This window comes from Nuphar pumila, chromosome 16, assembly GCF_984573655.1.
Source record: "Nuphar pumila chromosome 16, dmNupPumi1.hap1.1, whole genome shotgun sequence".
NCBI lineage: Eukaryota > Viridiplantae > Streptophyta > Magnoliopsida > Nymphaeales > Nymphaeaceae > Nuphar > Nuphar pumila.
Window position 1 is genome coordinate 20,513,688 of NC_143264.1, and position 22,678 is coordinate 20,536,365.

General features: G+C 35.7%; 1 protein-coding gene across 2 annotated transcripts in view; it reads left to right on the top strand.

The window, feature by feature from the left end:
• The window catches only part of LOC149813065 (protein VERNALIZATION 1-like), a 32,730-nt gene extending 16,136 nt beyond the window's left edge, over nucleotides 1–16,594 (top strand). The window contains exons 2-8 of one of the 2 annotated variants that reach the window (XM_089991650.1): nucleotides 3,314–3,392; nucleotides 10,722–10,786; nucleotides 10,874–10,973; nucleotides 13,731–13,772; nucleotides 14,409–14,450; nucleotides 14,537–14,655; nucleotides 15,976–16,592. In XM_089991650.1, coding sequence (XP_089847776.1) covers nucleotides 3,314–3,392; nucleotides 10,722–10,786; nucleotides 10,874–10,973; nucleotides 13,731–13,772; nucleotides 14,409–14,450; nucleotides 14,537–14,655; nucleotides 15,976–16,078 — 550 coding nt within the window. In that variant the 3' untranslated portion in view covers nucleotides 16,079–16,592. Of the gene's footprint in view, nucleotides 1–3,313; nucleotides 3,393–10,721; nucleotides 10,787–10,873; nucleotides 10,974–13,730; nucleotides 13,773–14,408; nucleotides 14,451–14,536; nucleotides 14,656–15,975 lie in introns of both variants that reach the window. The other variant, XM_089991651.1, reaches the window with a different exon arrangement.
• Nucleotides 16,595–22,678: the final 6,084 nt, after the last annotated feature.

A 22,678-nucleotide genomic window follows, 5' to 3' on the forward strand; every position in this document is an offset into this window, starting at 1 on the left:
GAGAGCAGCGGGTTCATCTATCCTTAGAGCTAGATCTAAATCCATATACCCTAATGTAAAAAGAACAATTTCTTTTCAATCACTAAAGTTAGATCTATCAAAAAAAGGTATAGAGCTTGAGCCATCTAAAATCACAGAACTAGAAACTGCATGACAAAAGACACGTATCAAGAAGCATTCGTACGAGACTAAAACTTTAATGGAAAAAGCAAAAGAATAAAGGCCCTTAATATGCTTGTTTTCAGGCTAGCGAAGGGGGTCATCGGACTCCTACTTTGGTAAGAGCTCTGACACACGAAACCACTTCGTCTACTGATCATATTTGGTAAAACTAAGGTTCTTGTGAAGTTAAACCATCGACACAAGGTACCTTTGGATACACATGTGTGATGTATCTCAACACATTTACCTTATTCTACCCTACTTAAATTCTAAATACGATAAAACTATATTTGGGTCATTTATCGTTTCATGAATCTAAGTATAACAGTAATATTGGCTAAAACCATATGATGGTACAATATTTTGACAACATACGTGTATTCAGTCACTTTGGTGACATGAATTCACTAAGTTATCTAGCTATCTATAATGCCAATACTATACACACATCATTCACGCATGCAAATATACAAATAAATGCATGAACAATAACCCAAGCCAGGCTTAAATGGGTAAAACCTTGGGTCTTCAAACAGGAACCGGTTTGAAAGCACTATGAATCGGTCTGAAACAGCCCTCAACCGGTCATCTAAGGGTCCAAACCGGTTCTGAACCTTATGAACTGGTGTCTAGTATGAACAAAAGTTCATAAAACCCTATAACTGTATGCCAAAATCCATGTATTTTCTTATATTTAAGAAAACAAGGGCTTAGCATCTCGGAACCAGTGAGAAACTGAAAGGAACCGGTCAAAAACGACTCTGAAACGGTCCCAAAAAGGGGTTGAATCAGTCTCTGGTCCGGTTCAGGCCAAATAGTGCCTGGACCCTACTGGATTCGGGTCGGACCCAGTTCAAATTGGATCTGGGTCGGACCCAGCTTTCAACTGGATTCGGGTCGGACCCGGGGTTTAACTGGATCCGGGTCAGACCCGGTAATAACCGGACTTGGGTCTGACCCGAAGTTTAACTGGATCCGGGTCGGACCCGGTAATAACCGGATTCGGGTCTGACCTGGGGTTTAACCAGAGTCGGGTCACACCCGGTACAAACCAGATCCGGGCTAGACCCGGTATTAATCGGATCTGGATCCAGCACGGTTGGAACCGAGTCTGGGTCGAACCCGGTATTAACTGGATCTGGGTCGGATCTATGTCTGACCCAGTATCGGACCCGATCCGGTTTCACCCGATCCAAAATCAGAACTTTAAAACTTAAAACCTGATTTTTCTGAAAAAAGAGGGGTTTTCTCATCTTCCTGTCGGCGACCAATGTCGCACGCCGACGACCCACACCGCTTGCCAGCGATGCACCACCGGCAAAACCTGCCGCCCTGAAATAGAACAACGGAGTGCCTCGGATGTCGTACGCCGCCGGATGGTCCTTGACACCGACGAATCGACCGTCGAAGGCCTCTGTTTCCTGGCGATACAGCAGCCTAATGGCCTCAGGTAAAGAAAAAATCTGAAACCCCTTGATGTTTTTTTTTTGTTGTCTGTCGCCTAACGGCAACAGTCGCCAGTTGTCATTGATGCAATGTCGCCGCATGGCAACCTGCTGTCGATAGCCACCAATGTCACCCCACGGTGATGCCTCTCTGCCGAAAAAAGCTATGTCGCCCCATGAAGACAATCGCCGGAAAAACCATCGCAGCAGAGGAGCGACGTGGGCCCATAACCCATTTTTGGGTCGCTGGTCCGGCAAACACATCGCCTCCCCCGAATGGCGGTGGCCCTGCGTAAAGACAGGAAAACAAAGAACAAAAATGCAGGGAAACTCATACCTGATTCAGCCATTAGCAGGTTGTGGTTACCAGAGATGGAGGTCGTCGGAGGTTCTCTGCTCAGTCGGGATGCAGCTATCACAAGCGCAAGCTTCCTCAAGCAGCCGATGAGTAGACTTGTATTCCCCGTATCAGGGTCGCTCATGATACCCTGTATTTATAAAGTATAGGGTGGGAACGGTTTGCGTAATTGTTCCCCCTTATCCTATACCTGGTTTATCGAATGGATCAACCCTAATGTGGGGATGTATCCACATCGTGGATAACCACCACGTCAATCGTGGTGGTTAATCCAACAATATAGTCTCTGTCATTGGACAAACCAAATTTCAAAGGTGGGAACAAGGACAAGACATAGATCATCTTTCCATATTCTGTAAGAACCAATAAGATTATAGGCCAAATCATAATATGAAACTTGAAAATACATTTGAAGTTTTGCACTGATAGAACTAAGTAATTGGTAGAGTATTTGTCTTGGTTATTCAAACTCCTTAATCAATTGATCAATCAAATAGAGAAGCTAGCGTCCTCTTTTACGAGAAATAATGGATTTTATATGTCAGAAGGAAGGCACTACTCTGCCCTCACTGGGCTCTCAAAGAAAAGGACCAACCTACTGCGTTTTGTACAAATAGGACCCAAACACAACTCAGCAACTCAGATAGTTGGTTCCTCTGTGAAAGATTGTTCATCATAGTTAAATTTATGACACAAGGCCATTTCCACCTGAACCAGGATAGTGATATAATGTTCTTTTGAAGAGCTGTTAGCAGTGCTGATGTATAGTCATGGAAACAAGTCTGAAATCTTCAGGTACCTTTTTTGAGCTATGTTCTATGGACAAAGTTTGATGTTCACTTTGTAAGCACCTCTAGAAACAAGCCATGTTTGGCTTTAGGGCAGTCAGCTAGCCCAGCCTGCATTTTGTTGCGGTTGATTTCCGGTTTGGGATACATTTTGGCCTAGGTATCAGGTCTGAAGGGCCAATTCTGGCAGCTGGCTCATTTTTGCGGACTTGGTGCAGCCAAATTTAGCCCATTTGCACTACTAAACTTGGTCAGCTGAAGCTAACTTCTGCAATCCATATCTCAACCCAACAACTTGGGAAGTACTGGCTTATTGGCTTCAACTTGACTCCATGATCCAATCATTGCAAACTTGAAGGGTTCTTGGAACAATAAAGCATGCTCTATATAATCAGGGTTGGTTACCTTAGATAGCTAACATTACCACTTATGCTCTAAGCATTATTTTGCTAAATAATGAATAATGATAACCCTTGCCATCTCTCTCTCTCTCATGTCTTTTCTATGAAAATTATTTATCTAGTCCTACTAATTGCCCTTAGAATTTTGTATTCTTTCAGCATGGAAGGGATACTTGAACGATATGAAAGGTGTTCATATGTAGAGAGGGATGTTGTGGTAACGGACCTTGACTCACAGGTAACTGTAACCTGGAATGACCTATAATAGTATTAGTACCTGATCATCTAAAATAGTGTACCATACCAATTACTTGTTCATATTTGCAGCCTTCAAAATGTAAGCTATCGACATTTTGTGTATGATATGATCATATTTTCAGACCACATTACCTTGGAATATGTTTCACCACTGCGGTGGTCGCCCGCATGGCCAGCGTGGTGGTTGTGAGGTCATTGAGATGAAGATGCCGTCAAACCCCATTGGTGCACGGATGTGCCCATAGCTTTCAGAGGTGGGCCACGTAAGGCAGGGTGGTTGTGGGGCCCCACCTGAGGTTTTCCTTGCTTCGGCGAGGGCTCCTCGTCATAAAAAAAAAATACATATTCTTAGTTCATGAAGTGACTACACTATTATATATATATATATATAGAGATATTCTGCCATTATATTTAATTAGTTGGACTTGCTACTTGTTTATCTATTTGATATTCAACAATATAAGTTCTTCAGATACTTGGCTTTTATGTGCTATTACTATGTAGAATGATTAGTGATCCATCTTCAACTTGGACCTCCTGCTCTTGATAACATACTAAAAATATGCGGATGAGATCCACAAATAATGATTTAGATCAAGAGTAAACATAGCCAGCTGCCATACTACAACTGAATCTAAATCTCTTTTTTCATATTCTTCTAATCAGAAATAATCAAATGAAACTGAAATAGAGAGCTGAACACACCTTTTGCTCGGTAACATCATAAGAGATGGGCTGTACATTATAGTGATGGCTGGACAACACAAATCACTACTATTGAGTATCATCCATCTATGAGATGGGAGGCATCAAGGATCCATTATAGCACCTCAAAGTCTTTAAAGAGTAAATTTGTGGGCATACAAATGGTAGAAGGAGTGAGTGTTAATGTAAGATGCCTTTGGTTAGTTGGAAAAAAAACAAATCAAAGGTACTAAGTACTAATTAAAAAATAAAAAATACAAGTTGGTATTGCAAGCAGATAGGATTTAGTGCATGCAAGATGCAAAGATTCAAGGAGGTAAAAATCTATGTGGCAGAACAAACTATAGTCAGTGTTGCAAAAAGCATTTTGTAACATGTAGTGTGAGAGGCTATGATACATGTTTATCATACCAGATTTTATTGTATTATAATCTATAGGAAAACTGAGTTGATTTTTAAAAAATTTAAAAATTTAAATTTGTTTAGACATTGAAAAGGTTCTTCGGCCATGAAAAAGTGCATGTCAACCAAGAAAATATTAAGCAAAAATAGTTATATGGTACATGTGAAAAATAAATAGTAAGTAATTACATAGTATCAAGTATCAATAATAATTGCTAATAAAAAAGTATCAATAATAAGATAAAAAACAGGAAAGGTTTCTAAATGTCTTTTATGATTGCTTTTACTAGTCATAACAAAATAAATGGAGTATTATTTCGTGTAATCACTTTACTTCTTTTGTTGTTTCACAAAAAAAGCCTTCCTATATTGAAATAGTTTGATACATCTCATTTTCAATACAAAGATAAAATGTATCATCGAGGGGTCTAGAAGTTTGATACATCATCTTATATCATGCAATAAAATATGTTTTTACAACATTGATTTTATTATGTCAAAGGAAGAATACTATAAAAATAAAACAAATTGTGTGCACATTGACCAAGAGATATGCTCGTTACAATTGATTAAGTGTGACTAAGTATGTATTAGTTGCTGATTATGGTGAGACTATAAACAGACATTTTCCTCTAAAATTAAATTCAATATTAGAATTCTACTAATGTCCAGTTCTAAAATGTGCATAAGTTCTTATATTATGGTACTTTTATAACTTAGATCTATTGAAACTATTTTAATTTTATTATGTTGCCTGGTATCCTACTTTTTATTTGGTAAAAGTCAATGAGTGATCAATCATATTGTACTTTGTGGGGGATATGGCTCTTGAGTCTTGACTAAAGAAAGCATGCAATTTCCATGTAGGAAACATTTTAAAGGAATGGAAACTGTATCCTTATGTAGATATTTATGCATTGTTTTTTCGTTGTAGGAAAACTTGGCTAAGTTCATTAACCAGCTGGTATCAATTGGATAATGTCGACAAACTATGACAAGGGCTGACTTTATAAATTCATGCAGTTTAAGTCTAGAGTCACATAGTTAATTTGATATAATGTTATTTTATTTGTTTTATGAATATTTAGCTAGTTGGTGCTTAAATATTATTCATATTTGTTTAGAAAGATTTTTGTTAAGATGTGGCATTTGACTTAAATAAGTGAAAATTATGTTAGCTATTATTGGTTTATGAGTGTCCTAGTATGTCACCAAGTAATTAGAAAGTCTCATGCGGTTTTTAAGATTCAAAATTCAATATCTCATGCAGTTATTAAGATTCAAAATCTCATGCTTTCAAAAAGTGTTTTGATGTGTATTCCATACCTTTACATTGATCACATAAAGATAAGCTTGACAATAGTGAAACCATAAAAGAAGAAGAGAAAAACTGGAAAAAGCTAATATTGGCAGCAAGTCTAAAACCCTTTTTAGTCATGGGTTGGAAGTTTTATTAATCTCTATTTATAATATTTTTCACACATGGTATACGGCTCATTGATCAGCTACAATTCATGTGGAACTGTTACAATTTATGTGGGACGTACAAAAAGAATAAAGTGAAATTGTTGTTACCACTTCATGTCTCTTAAACAACCTTTAACTCTTGGGTCACGTCTTCTAGTATGGGCCTATATCTACATCACGTTTCAACAGCCCTTCTCAAACTATATATGGGTGATAACCATGAATAGCTTGTTCATAAAATGCTAGTGTCTCATCTTAGTCAATGCCTTTGCAAACAAGTCGATCACTTGATTTTTTCATAAAGGAACTATGTTTACAACTCCTATGACTCAGTTTTTTCTCTCACAAAATGAGTATCAAACTCAACATGCTTCATTCTTTTGTGTTGAACCTTATTTAATAATATTTTTACTTCACTTTTATTATCTAAATATATGACTTTGAAATTGGAATGCCTAAAGTATTGAATATATTCTTAATGCTGGTAATCTCTGATGTCAACATTGTCATATCTTTGTATTCAGCTTATGTGTTGGATCTAGACTAGGGTTACCGGAAGCGTCGTACCATATGAGGAAGCGTGCTTCCCCGAAGTGCATTTAAAAAGCGCAAAATGTGGCACTCCTGAAATGTGCAGGGAAGCACACGCTTCCCATCCCCTAACTAGAAAACTCGCTTCCTCTTATTTTTTTATTTTTTTGTGTTTTTATTTTCTTACTTTTTTCTCTTTTTTCACTTCTCCCTCGCTTCCTAGGTCGCTTCTGATTCGCTTCCTATGTCACTTCCAAATCGCTTCTTAGATCGCTTCCAAGACGATTCGTTGTTTGCCTCTAAGCCGTCCCACGCTTTCTGCTTCCTAAAACTTTGAAAGTGCCTTGCTTACTGTTTCTACTTCCTGCTCCCACTTTCCCGACTGGCAGCTCTGATCTAGACACAGTTCTTTGCTTCTTACTACTCCAAGAAATCAAATGATCACTTAGGTAAATAACACAACTTGAAGTTGACCTTCTAGTTTTCGAACCACATGTACACTTTGTATATGAGAAGGCCACTATTTTTAAAGGCATTACCAATGAACACCTTTTAAGCAGGAGCTTGTGGCATGCATCATTATAAATTTAATATACTAGAGGATCCTTTCTATTGCTTCCATATATGATGTCCTAAGAGCATGCATGTATTAGGATGCCTGATTCACTACAATTACAATATTGGATCTAGTAAAGGGTAGATACTTCAACTAGACTCCTATCATTCTCTAGTTGTGCTAGGAGTTCTTCATCATCATCTATCGGTCTTTTATTTATAGCTATAGACGTCCAGGAAGACTTATAGTCAACCATGCCATATTTTTTCAATACGTCTTAGGCATACTTATGTTGTGATAAAGTCAAGCTGACTACTCAACATCAAGAAAATATGAAGACCAAATCCGTTCACATGAAACATGTTATGTAAACGTTGTGTCACTGTTGATATATGATCTTAAGTATTTTTTTGTTATGACAATGCCATCCATATATAAAAGAATCATAGTGATGCACTTTTCTTTTCTATAAATAAATAAAGAATAATTAACTTGACCTCTATAAAACTCATGCCCATGTACTACACTACAAAAACTCTCAAACCTAAGGGCATGTGTACCTTTAATTTAGGATTCCCTTCACCATAATTAGTTGGTTTCTCCTAAATTTCTTCATGCAGAACCTCTTGTAAAAAGCATTTTTAACATTAAGTTGTTTTGTATACCACCAATAAGTATTAATAAGGAATAGAAAAGTTCTAGATATACTCATCTTCACCATTGGACTGAACTTGTTATCATAATTAAGTCCATATTCTTTTGTGTTTCTTTTCTCCCATGTGGATAGAAGTAGGAAAATATAAACTTTCACATGATGAAAATAAAAGGCTCTAGAAGAAAATAATCCTATTTAACCATTGTATATTGCTAACATTAGGAAATGGAACAAGTGCAAATTTTGGGTAACTATTGAGCTGCAAAAGTAGCTAAAATAGTGACAAGCCTTCATAACTTAATGCATGCATTTGATTTATTCAAAGCTATTAGAATGGGATACTCAACCATTTTGAAAACGAATCGATAGGAAACTATTTCAAAATGGTTGGATGTTCAATTTCAATTTAGTAGTATACAAATGAATGAGATTGTTAGTTTTTTTTTAGAGAATAAAAAACTTTCATTGATATAGTGTTAAAGAGCTCACGAGATGTGTGAGTGTGATGAGGTATCACACCCATAACATCTGGTGGTATAGAAAAAAGAAACAGTTTAAAACATTACGGACATAAGAATGGAAAAGAGCTGCAGGTAACGTTATGAAATGGATCTATGATTGCCAAGCCAATCGACAGATTGCCCAGGCCACTTGTGATGTGCCCTGTTAGTGATTTCCTATCTTAAGGAGGATACATCTAGGTTCATCCAAATCATTCTCCATGTTGTGAGGATCCAAACGCGCCAAAAAAATTTCCACAGATGCCTCTCAGTTATAGGATCCCTAGGGAACTCAAGGCATTCCAATTCTAGTTGTAAATCCCCCCAGGCCTGGTTTAGCATAGTGCAAATGAAACCACGATCCCAAAATAAATGCTATAGTGATTCCTCATCCTTCATGCATAAGGAGCACTGGCTAGCAAGATGGATGCCTTGACGTTTCAGGTGCACCTCTGTGTTCACCTTTTCCTTCAAAATAAGCCACCCCATCAGGGAACTTCGAACTGGCTGTTCACCCCCCCCCCCCCCCCCAAACGATTTTTTGGGCAGCCAAGGAACTCATAATGTGATTGTTAGTTATTTAATCGAATAATATATTTCTTTCTGATCTGATTAAATAAGAAAAATGATATTTTTCTTCCCATGCTTAGAAATATTTAGACTCTTGGTGTGTAAGGAAAAAGTGTTGTTAGTGACATTGAAATGAATCATCAATAAATAGAGCAAGACCTAATTGAAATTGAATCAAATTATTGATTGTCATATGACCAACAAAGAGAAAAATAAATACAATAGCTAAATGGTGATGGGCAATATTAGTCAACCATAAACTGGCATAATATAAGTTGATGTCATGATGGGTTGAATGGTTTAATGAAAGGTGGATGATATTTTATTTTTTGAGCTAGAACCTTGGTGTTCAATAATAAAACCATCCAAATACATTCTTAAATAATATTTACTAAACAAACATGTTCACATCATATGTATTAAATTTGAAAGACCTAATGAAATAAGGGTGGCTTTCATTGCTCAAATTTGTACTTCAAGAACTATAGACAGATGTATGTCAAGAACAAAGGTTACAACATTGAATCCCAACTCCCTAAACAACAAAGATCTAAGATTTATATTCAATTCTAATTTGCATGTTTTTTATGATTTGATTATGGCATGGGGGACAGGTTGTCTGGTGAGTGAGGGATAGGCTAGGGATACATGGAATAGAGGTTTTAAAACAAATTCCAAGTCTTAGATCTTATAGAAAAGAGAAACCTAAGATGCAAATTTTAGTTGTAATTCATGTATCTTTGGCTCAAGAAAAAGGAAAGTAAAGGGTATGGCTAATAAATATGTCATTTATTTTACATCAAGTTATTAAAATGCTTATTTTAGTAAAAATTGACACAAAAATTAATGTCATTTTGAAATTTGTTAGAGATGCAAGTTTGTGGTGCACATGTTAAACATGCACATGCAAATATTGCCATTAAAGTAAGTTTATCTCCACATTCCATGTAAATGTTAAATAAACCAAAAAGGTGATATAGTTACCATATTTTTCATATTTATCTAAAAATCTATCTCAATTTCATTGTAGATTCATTAAGGTTTGTTTCTATTCCTTTTAATTTTTTGTTTCCTCTTCAACAATTTCTTTTAGTTTATTGAGGTTTTCCCAAAAATAATTTATGTATCTAAAGATGCTTTGTTTCTAGAGCATCCCAAGGGTGATATTTGAAAATCATATACGCATAAATGGGACATATATATATGTGTGTGTATTTTATTTATTTAAGTAGTTAAAGATGTCATATTTCCCTTTTATTAAGATATATTAAAAGTAATTGCAAAAAGTGACAAACTGATTCAAGCTTGTGATGAAAAATTATACCAATCTGCACAAGAGTAGCAAGGTGGTTAGAGCTAAAAGCAAGTCAAATGTGTGTCACTATGGGCTTAGTCCATCTAAATATATATATATATATATGGATTTATTCAATCACAATATCTATTTCTATTATATCTTCTTGTATCCTTCTAATAGTCTATATTCAACATAGTAGGATTTTATAAGATGTATCTTTATTTAGTCTTTAGATACATTTACATTTAAAATGAATGAGAGAATTATGAAAGCATGCACAAAATTTTCACTACTTGAAAAAAATTGTGTACAACTAGTCTTTATATACACGTAAATGGTGAGTAATAACATAAAAGCCCTATAATACTATTGGTTCAAATGGAAACATTTATATTCTTGAACAATGAAAAAACTTTCATGATATCAACAGAAACCCCAATATCTAATGGATCCTTTGGAGGTTCTATTGTTGAATTTGAGTAGAAACAAAGAAAACCCATTTGAATTTTTTGATGGTTTTAAAAATCATTGGTGCCTATTGTTTACTTTTTTTTTGTTATTAGTCAATCCTTTGTCTTTTCCCATGTATTCATTGTGCTTTTATCTGTTCAATGTGAGTTGGCTAGGAAAGTTGGTTTCTAGAGTATAAGAAGCTGAAAATCAAGTATGAGCTCCTTCAAAAATCTCAAAGGTACACAAAATATATTTACATGGATGTACAAGTATTGTTTGATGGTGGTGACTTTCTTCTCAACCTTTTTGGGTTGTGGTTTTGCAGGCACTTCATGGGAGAAGATATTCAACAGATGAATGTGAAGGAGATTCAACAATTAGAACAACAGCTTAATTCTTCTCTTAAACAAATTAGATTAAGAAAGGTGGGAGAGGTTGTTAGCTGCTTGTTTTGCTTCAAAGTCCTTTTTGCCTTCTGCATCTTGCTATGAATACTTTTTAGTAGGAATATGGTTACTGCAATACTATTAAGTCCATAATCTTGCAACCATTTTCCTTATCTGTTTGTTTATTGGGTTACTCATGTTAAATAACAAGTAGAAGATCTATTGCATTGTTGTAGAGTCCCAATTCATTTGTGCATCACTAGATATCATTATCCCTAGACAGAGTGATGTTGTGTTGCCATATTTTGGGATTAACTTTTATTCTTTCTTTTCCTCTTTTGTTTTTTAGTTTTGCTTTTTTGTTGTTGATGCTCTTGTTACTAAGTGCTCATGGGCGGGCACACACTCACATGGAGAGAGAGAGCACATGATGGCTTGTATTCATCATCTTAGTTTATGATCCATATCAAAAATGTGTCCTGACAATTATTTTTAAAATGGCATGACAATTTAAATGATAGCCCATGTAACTTTAAATTTATTTTTCCTTTACCATTATTGGCTTAGCTACAAGCAGAGACTTCAACTAGATAAGTATGATATCATGACATATTGAAAACTATTGTTATCACATACAATTGCAATAATATACACTTAACATGAGTTTCTAAAAATCTCGTAGATGATGTCTTATTTTTTATAGATAGCAAATATCACTTACACACACAAATACAATTATGACTGGCTTACAAGCAAAGCACTTCAACTAGGTAAGGGTGTCCAATACCATGATATACTGATATCATATACAATTGCCATAGTATATACTTGAAATTATGACGCAGAGAGTTTTCATTGCCTCGTATCATGTGCCAAAACCGGGTTAAATTAGCTGCAATTTTAGATCTGGTTTTTGAACTTAACGAGCTTTTGAATCTTGGAGTTGGATCGATTTGGACATTCAAGTTACTTAGGACCAGCTGCAATTTTTTTTTTTTTTGAAATTTTGAAATATCAATGTAAATTCTAGAAAATAATTTTCTAGAATGAAGTGATATTTTGTATTTGCTTAGATTAGAAATATTTAAGATTTTAATTGAGTATTTGTTTCGATTAGGGTTTATCTATTTACTATGTTGGATATTAGTTAATGCATTTAGTTGAGTAAGCCATAGGTAGAGTCGAAGTAGACGTTGAAAGCTTCTTAAGTAGGTTTAAAAGCATGTGGTTGGAAAGGTCTTGGTTAGGGTAGACATTGTGAGGATTGGGGAGACTCAAGGTGAGCTTTAAATAAATTTTGTTTTATGTGTCAAAGAGTCAAACTTGGTTTAGGTAGGGTTTTTTATGAGGGTAACATCTTTTCCTCTATTTAAACAACTCATTGTAATATTCTAAAATAGAGATTTTAATAAAATTAAATTTTTTTTGGAATCTTTCTTCTTGTTTGTGTTCTCTATGTGAGAGATGCCGAATAGAGTGTGAGTCGATGAACTGCGGGCTTGAGCGTAGGCTGGTTTGTCCTCGCCACCGTGTGCTATGAGTGAAGTGTCATATTGGTCGGCTCATGCTGGAGCAAACCATGTCGTTGGTACCCATGAAACTGCATGCTAACAGGGTTGCTGGAAAAAACATGTTGGTCAGTGTTTCGGTTGATGAAGGACCTTTGGGTGTCACTCGAGTTATGACCAGATAGTCTTGCCGTGCACTCTAACTCTGTCCACCATGGGCCCCTAGCGTTGTCATCAATTGATATCAAAGCACAGCCTATCGAGCTTCTTAGTTCGTCACAGTCTACCTCCCTGCAATGCAAACGTGATGCATTTTATAGTTCATCCCTCATCGGAGTGAGCATGGTGCTAAAGTTCTCCCTGCAGCTTGCTTTCAACCTTAGAGGAGCTACAATGTTTTGTGCTTCGAGTACCAAGCGAAGCGAACCGAATTAACCTCAGGAGTTTGATACAGTGAGTTTTTGCTGCATCAAATATTTTGCAAAACTAGGTCAGCTAGTTGTTGTTTTGGAGAACTTGGAGCGGCTCAGGACCAGCACTAGCAAATGTATATTTGTATTTTTTTAATATTAATGTAAAATTATAGAAAATATAATTTTTTAGGATTTAAATTTAGTCTTTCATTTAATTAATTAGGGTTAGGTTAAACTAGGTTAGATAAGGACCCCAAAAAAAGTCGTCTTGGTTAAGAAATTTCTTGATTTTTTATTTTGTTAGATTATGTCTTTGTTTTAAAATAGAGTTAGATTTCAAAATAAAAGACGTTAGATGTAAGTTGAGTAGGGTAAATAGGTTAGATAGGGTTTAAATGCTTATAGTTGGGAGGCCTTAGTTAGGTTTTCAAGAAGTCAAAGTAGACGTTGGAAGCCTTAGTTAGGCCTTAGTATAGTCTTGTTGTGTGCTCTAACTCTGTTTGCTATGGGCTCTCAGTGTTGTCATCATTTAGTATCAGAGTGCAAACATGTTGAGCTTCTTAGTTCGACATGATGTATCATTCTACTGTAAATTTTGAAATATCAATGTAAATTATAGAAAAATAATTTTCTAGAATGAAGTGACATTCTGTATTTGCTTAGATTAAGATTATTTAAGTTTTAAATTGAGTATTTGTTTTGATTAGGGTTAGCTATTTACTATGTTAGATATTAGTTAATGCAGTTAGTTGAATAAGTCTTAGGTAGAGTCAAAGTATTAGTTAATGCAGTTAGTTAATTCACTGTAAGGCTTCTTTTGGTATTAAGTTGGTCTTGAGAAAAATCCTTCTTTACAAGTGCATTTTTTTGTGCAGTCACAATTACTGTTGGATTTCATTTCTGAGCTTAGCAAAAAGGTAAGAGGCTTTTATGAATTTGGTGAACCATGTACAATCTGAATATTTTTTATGACTCAAATATTAGTAACTCATATTGTTTCACTACTAAATGAAAATGTCTAACCCCTGTTTTTTTTTTTGTTCTCATCTGGTGATGTAAGTAGTCTGTTGTTTGTGCAGTGGTAGTCAATCATCTTAGCTTGGATGCACTCATGTGGCACTAGTGCAGCAAGCATCTGAGAATGTCCTTAAGAATTTCACCTTTGTGAACATCAATCCACACTTCTACGTTCAGCCCAAGTGTAAACTTCATGTGTGTGATCGTATCAACCCATTTTACTATTACATATTAGTTTGTGGCTAAGCCTAGGGAAAACCCTGTTCTCATTGGCTGCGACTGTATAGGTATGAACTATCAGTTTTTGGCTAAGCTAAATGGAAACCCTGTTCAACACCGGACGGACCACGCCTGGCCCTAGTGTAGGCCTCCACACCATCATGACAAGTCTTCTCTTGCCTTCCAGAAAATACCCTCCTTTTAAATAAGTGATTTGACCATGTAAATATGTGAAACCTTACAGTGAATTTTTACTGAAATTTGACATGCTTGTGTCGTTATATAATCTGTTTTTCGTAATACGTGTGAACTCACAGGAGAAATCCCTTCAGGAGGAAAATGAGGCCATCAAAAAGAAGGTCAGCCATTCCCTTCATTTCCTCCCATTACTCAAAATCTTTCTTGTTCCAATGCTTGTAACGACCTACTAAACTGTTGAGAGCAGATTCAAGAGAAGGAAACAGCTCTTGATCATGGCCACCAGTCAGCACGTTGGGAACAGCCAGAAAGTCAAACCTGTGCCTTTTTGCTTAACAACAGGCCCCTTCCTACTCTAAATATTGGGTATGATGGCTTCCTTCTCAGCTAGCTACACTTCATGAATGCTTCTTGGGGAGATGCTTTTCAACAGAGCCGGACCTGTAAAGAGGCCAATGAGGCTTGGGCCTCAGGGCCCCTGGGCCCAAAAAAAATTTAGGGGCCCATTTTTAAGGCCAATGAGTATTGTTGAGGTAGTTTATATAAATATTTTATATATTTTTATTTAATATAATATAAAATATTTGGAATATTATATTTGTTTAATGTGAATGCAAATTTTATTGTTATTTTGATTCTTTCAAAAAAATTGGGAGGCGCTGCCCCCGAACTCCTACTATTAATAGGGGGCCCATTTTTTCCCTCCGCCTCAGGCCCCATAAAACACAGGTACGGCTCTGCTTTTCAATATGGTGTGTTGGATTCTCTTCTTTCACACTATGACATTCTTCATAGTCATTAGTCAGAGCTACTGGCAAGTCCTTGGTCTTAGTTGCTTCTTCCTTCTACAGTAGACAGTTTGTTTGATGAACAGATCCGTTAAGGACCGGTCCAGTTGGTCCTCAGACCGAACAACTTTACATCGGTTTCCTTTCTCTGTTACAGTTTAATGGCTTTAGCAAATTGAAAGTTGTATAGGTCTGTGTGTGTGTAGTGCAGGTGCAAGTGCATGCATCTTTGTGTACATGTGTGTGTTCGTGCTCATATACATGGCACATTCTCAAGTAAGGGTGTCAACGAATTGGCGCTCAACCCATACATGATCCGGCATAATCTGTATTTGGTAATAAAAAAGGGGGTCCAATTAACTATTCTGGCCTGACACATAAGGACCAATTAGCATATAGATCCAGGCATTGTTTATGAAATTTCATACTAGACCCAAGTAAAACCAAGGTCCAACATGGATTCTGATTAAGATCTGTAATGTTTGAATGCAAAAACATAAAAAATGTAATTGAATAATGTATGCACTGATTGTACACTAGACCTAAAAACATCTCTCACTCAACCCAGCCTTATTGATGTGATCTACATTGTTTGTTTAATAAAAAATTAAAATTTTCTCATGTCATGATGTGTAAGAAGGATTTTCAAAGGTGTCAATAATAAACAGCTTGCAATGTTTTGAAATTTACAACTTAGAAAACCATGATTTTGTTTCAAAAATACATGATCCAAAATTTGATACCTAGCAGACAAGCGTTGGATTGAGTGGGAGAGATGTTCTCGACCCCGGTGCACAATGAGTGCACACCTACCAATTCCTCCACTTTTGGTACAAATATGGCCATGTACGTTTGCTTGTGCATGAACTCATACCAATTGTGCTAATGTGTGTTACAGAACCTATCAAGCAAGAGACGAAGAGGAGTCTTCACAGCAAGCCCGACCGCCTCGGACCAACAGCCTCATGCCTTCATGGATGCTTGGGCCCATGACTGAGTGAAGCGGCTCAGTTTTGCCAAGCTTTTGTGAACCCATCTTAAACTAATGCAGTCAAAATTCAGTGCAAATACTGGGGACTATTTGGGGATGTGTGACTTAGCAGATCCTGAAATGTGCAAATGATTGTTTTTGGTTCAGTTTAATTTGTTTTCAGTGATTAAAGGTTGGTCTAGCTCTAGGAATCCACTCTACATGTTCAGCCAAATTGTTATTAATTTTGAAAGTAGTGCTTACAAATATATAGAGTTGTTTAATGGTGCTAATGAGTATGAAGCATAATTCTGGATTTGCAAAATCTGCTAGCTTGGAGCTACCAAGATCATAAGTCAGTGTACTTGTCAATTCCATTACATTCATCAATTTTAGAATTTGCTGCTGCAAAGTGAATACAGACTGATTCTTTTTTTAGATTACATGGCTCACAAACTGGTTACTAACATATTTTCACAGGTTTATTAAATGTTATATTAAGCATAGTTGCTAACATCACTGATATTTTGAAAATATTACAAATTTGCAATATTACACTTTTTCACAATAGCTGAACAATGTGAAAATATTAAATGATCATATTTTCAAAATATTGCCGTAACTTATATGTCACAATTTTTTCCAAAAAAAAAAAACTTAATTTATATATTTTATGTGTATGTTTTCTGATTCTTTTTATTTTTTAATTTCTCTAACTATTTATTTGCATTTTCATAAGAAGTATCCTGCTAAAACCTTATTTTTTATTTTTTTGTTACTCTTTGCATTTTCTCATCTAAAATTTTCAAGATTTAAGAAAATAAGACATTTTGCAAGTACAATTACTGAGAAAAAGCTTGGTAAGAAATTTCAGGGAACAATGAGGGTGGTAATAATTTCCAGTAATAATACATTAACACTGGCTTTATTTTATGTAACTGTGAAAAGCTGTCTTGCTCACCGATTTCAGTAGTATAGAGGACATACATCCATGGGTTTCGAACTCATGACATCCTATCAACTTGGCGCTCCTATCAAAGGAGTGGAGCTGTTGTGGCAATACATTGTGACAGTTGCAGGCTACATTATAACAATATTCAGTATTGTAAACAAGGCGATGTGTCTTTTGTCATTTTGATTCATGCAGTTTTTGTTTATTTTGTGCGTTGCTGAGAGTTGTGGAAGCATGTCATCTAGCCTATGGTAGGCTTAATGTGTGACTGAAAATGGACTCATGTTCTGATCCAGCATCTGAAAGTTACATGCTTGCTTGAATCAGGAAAACTACAAAAGTTTTACATGTAGAAGTTATGTGGGCCACCATTGGATATAACCTTGTTAGACCTGGTGGGTAAGGGGAACCTTCTACCCAACTAGATCTATTTCCTTTTAGAACACCCATAGCTGTTAAGTTCCTAACTAAATAGCTCTCATTCAGGGTTTTCAGGTGATTGAAAAATCAACGGTCATAAATGCATCAAAAAAATTTATTCAAAGAAATATATTTTTTCATAAAAAAACATGACCCAAGGGTCGATTTCCACTAACTTGAGTATGCTGAATACATCTACAACATCAGATTGACTCAAAACAACTTGCATCATTAGATTCCAACTAGATTGTACATACTAACGATTGTAATACCTAAAACCTATTATAAATATCCATTGTTTTATGAAATCACTTAATTTCAAGTGCTTTCCTCATGCATATGCGGATGATACAAACTGCATTCCGTGTGAACAATGTGAGCCCATTTTATATCTAATTGGATATAAATATTAAGGTTCATGAAATATTTGATGCATAACAAGTAGCTTGATAATGCCAAAAGTGCTTGAAACAGAATTCTTTATAGAAAATAAATTTTGATATCAATTATGGACTGAGGTGCTTCTTGCAACACGAAAAAAAACCAATAATTAAGTTGTTAAGTACATTCTTAATCCTTTTAAAATGATTATATGCTTTTGAATCTTGCTTTGTAAATAGTTTTGATGAATTAGAAAGTCTCAACCAATTACAAACTCTAGTTATTTGTTGTCAACTGTCTTTTTCTCAACCAACAAGGGCTCAGCATACCTGCCTAGGTGGGTCGGATTAAGGCATTCAAGTTGAAGGACGTCTAGAGTTCAATAAGTTGGGTCCACATCCCTTGCCTCAAGGCTGAAGTCCATGGAAAATTTTTATGGAAAATAATTGTATTGTCCATGTAAAATCGTGCAATTTCATAAATGCCTCACAATTTGCCGAAATCCTCCTCATGTCCAAAATTTTATTTTTTGACTTTTTTAGAACATTTTTATCCTTCACATAAACCAACCTATGTTCGATCGATAGATACACGTCATCTGAAGGTCACAACATCTCAATAAAAAGAAGATTTGCATGAACATTTCACAACATGCTAACTTGAATCCCAACGGAGGAGATTCGCATTGAAATCCATGAATCTTTTGAAATTCGCAAGCCCGATGTGAACTTTCTAGAATTTAAAAGTTCGAGCTCAGTAGGTTCGAACCATACATTTGCAGCAGTTCTAACATTCACATCGACGTCATGTGAACCTTCTTTAATTAAAAACTTGCTTAAAGTCATAATGTACGTCTGCAAATGTACGATCGGCCTTCGCAAATGTCTATTGCAAATGTCCTTACCTTCGCATATTCTCTAATTCGAGCTCGGTAGGTTCATGTTATACATTTGTGAATGTCACGACCTTCGCACAGATACCATGTGAACCTTCTTTAACTAAAAACTTGCATAAAGTCTAGATGTACATCAGCAGATATGTGTCTAAAACTCGCATATATGTATTGTAAATGTCCTTACCTTCTCCTATTTTCTGGTTGTAGGTTTGTGTCATGACCTTCGCACAAATATCATGTGTACCTCTTTTAACTAAAATCACATAAAGTTTGGACCTACATTTGCAAAAATCAGACATTCACAAAAGTCTCACATTTGCAAATGTCATTACCTTCACATGTTTTCTACTTATGATCGCATCATACATTTGTGAACATCCTCTCTACATGTGAAACTTTTGACCTTAGTTGCAGACATACTGAACATTTTTATATTCAACATGTGATTCACAAATATTCTCATGAGATGTTTGTGAATCTTTTGACCCTCATGCATAACATTTGCAAACCTCCATACACATATTAAATGTGACTCTTGATATGTATAAAAACTTTGTTTCACATTTAATTAAGGACCATTTTCACATAACATTAGGGTTTCTTAGTGAGGGTTTTGTGGTCCCAGTATGTTTTTCTAGCTAAGTGTCGATCTTGTCTAATCTTTGTTGTGTGATAGATATCATCGATAAATTTTTTAGCATTTGCCACATCATTGACATAAAGATTTTTTGATAAACACAGGTTTTGCCCCTTGTATCAATTGAATGAGTTATTTTTTGAAACAGTGTTATTAATAAATTATTTTATGAAACGATAGCTTGGTTTTTAAGTTATTTTTGCATATTCAATAGACTATTTCATTTTTTTTGTTTAATTCAATTTCATGTGTCTCCTTTGTCCACTTTTTTTTTATTTTGTTCCTCAATCATTGTTAACTTGCAACCTCAGCTAGAGGAAGCAAGAGATATAGCCACTTATAGTAGAAATGATAAGATGGAGAGAGAGATTGTGGACACCATAAGGAAGAAGATGACGAAGAAAAGACCTCAACAAAGAGAGGAGGTGAAGGTTGAGGTGGAGAAGAGAGAAGATCTTCGTCAAGCAAATAAAGAAGCTAATGTTGAGGTGGAGAGTGAGAGTATGGGTGGTGAGAGGACATAGAAAGAACCTTAGCAAGAGGAGGCAAAGGCTGAGATGGAGAGTGAAAGTGTGGGTGGTGAGAGGGTAGAGGTGGATCCTCGACAAAGAGAGGAGGTTGAGGTGGAGGAGAGGGTAGAGAGGAAGAATGATAGTGATAAAAGGGTGGAAAAGAGAAAAGGGTAAGATCATCTCATAGAGGAGGAAGTGTATGCTCCCATGAAAAGGTCACAACATGATACATTCTAGTGTGTCTGGTTCAGTTTTTAGGGTTTAGGTGTTGGGTTGGGTTGGGTCAAGTCAAAGGTCAAGGTAATTAAACAGGTTTGGATTTGGTTATGGCAAGGTTTAAAGAAAATTCTTGTTCTCCTAAAATATAATACAATAAATTTTGAGAAATTAAGAGATGGGTTAGGACACGTCAGGGAAGCTTGGGTTACAATCCTAGATTCAGGGAATTCAGTGTTGCAAAGATAAAATTCTGCAAAGTTCTAGGTTTATTCAAGAAAGTAATTTCTCTCAAAATAAAAATCAAAAAAATCACATAAAATGGGTTAGGATAGGAACAGGTAGAGAAAGTCTGGGTAAAATTTGAGTGCCTGAGTCGGTCTGGTTTGAGAATTAAAAATAAACAAAATTAGGACACAAGTTTTGTTTAGGTTTGTTTTTGAATTGGGTTTTGGGTAGAACAGGTTTTGGTATAAGAATTAATTCTCTTAAATGGAAAAGCATTAGGATACAAGATTTGGTAGGTTGGTTAAGTACACGTAGGGGTGGTTAGGATTAATTTTGTAGGTCTGAACTACGTGCGGTTTGAGAGAAATGTTATTTTAAAGTTGGGTTAATTTTTTAAAATTGCAGGAACAAAATGTTGTTTTCAGATTTGAGTTTAGGAGAGGTTTAGGCATAAAAGGGGTTTAAAAAATGAGTTTTAAGGGTTTACACAGTTTAGGAAAGGTGTCCTCAGGCTGAGGATGTATTTGATCCATTCAGGCAAGCTCATGAACCTCACTTGATGAGGGATGGTATGCGTTCATCAGAGAGTTTTTGCAATCCACACGAGTACTAAGTAGAATTGGTTCTACTTAGCACTTTGGTAAATTCCAGATCTTTTGAATATTGGAACCACCTTAGTAGCGAGGAGATGAGTCCTAAGATAGGGTGAATGAGTCAAAGGGGGTAGGGACTCACATGGGTAAGAAATGAGAAAAAAGGGCCTAGGGGCTAAGAGGTAGAAGAGAGAGAGAGAAATGTCCCACAAGAGAAGGTGATTTTTTGAGAGAGAAAGCAGCAACTTGATTCTATTTTTCATATCCAACTAAACCAAATTTAACCCATTTTATAGGCTGAGGTAACTCCTATATAATTACAAGAATTAAAACAAATAAAAGCAAAATAGCTCATTACTCTAAGCACTAAACAAATTCACTAATGAGACCCTTAATTCTAAGAGGCTCTTGGGCTTTAAGGACATAAAGGAGGGAAGCTCAAGAGTCCCACATTTTTAGAGGACTTCAAAGGCCTCTTCAAGAGGAGAGGTCAACCTCCCTAGTGGGTCCCACCAAACAAGCCAACCTTTAGGATGGATCCAGGTCCAAGTTAATTTGCTTTTTTAGATTCGGGTTTGATTCGCTTGGCACTTTCATTGGATCTGGGTCTTAATTGTATAATGAGGTGACACCCCACACAAAATTTTATACTTGGTTGAGGATGATGCAAATGTTGTGGCACCTTAGGGGTGGGTCTCAATGTAGGATAAAACTTGGATATGCAAAGAATGGGTCCTCAACAATTATTTAGACTATGGAGCTTGGATTCGGATCTATCACAACGACAATCAAGTCTTTGACAAGTGGCTCCATAATAATGCTTAGATCCACCCAAATCCCTTACTAAAATGGATTTGGATTTGAGTATGACATAATTAGATCTATTTGGGCCACTAGATGCATGTCAAGGCCTTCAACATCGAGATCTGTTTTGCTTGTCTGGGGCAACTAATCTGGAGCAGGGTCCTCTAGAATTTTAACTGCATCACATCAGTTCATAAGGTCAAGTGCTTGTGGGTATATATTTTCTAAATATGTTCATGTATATGCAATAATGGATTAATTATTTGTTAATGTGTGCAATTATAACTTGTAAACTAAAATAAATTAATTTTAATGTTATATTCAATTATTACATTATGATATGTGAGTTTATGTTAAGCGTGTTTATAAAAAAACTAGTTATATATTCCAATTCATAATCATGTATTTAATAATTGATGTGTATGCAATAGTGAATCAATTATTTGTTGATGTGTGCAGTTATAACTAATAAACTAAAATAAATTAATTTTAATGTTATATTTAATGATTAAATTATAATATGTGACTAATTCCATACAAATTCTATTATCATTGCAGTATCTGCAACCCCCAAATAGCAAATTGGTCATAGTCTTATAAATTCTATGATACAACTTTGGAATCTCACTATAAATACTTTTCAGCTCTTTAGATTTGAGATGACCATCACCTTGAAAAATGTGGCACACATCACAGGATTAATGTGCCACGAAAAGGCAATAAATGCACCAAGGTTTGGAAACTTCAATTATGAATGTGAAGTTTTATTGAGATCAATCGATGATGCATTTGAAGTTGATAGTTTGAAGTTGTCATGGTTGAGGGGGACATATGATAGCAATAAAGTGAGAAGATTAAAGAAAAGTTATCTTGTGTGAGAGGAAAGGCCGGTCATAGACTAGAGAGAGAGTTGAGGGCATTTTTATTGTATTTGCTCGGCACATGTGCATGAAAAAATGATCAATGGATCTTATGTGCAACTTGTGCAAGACC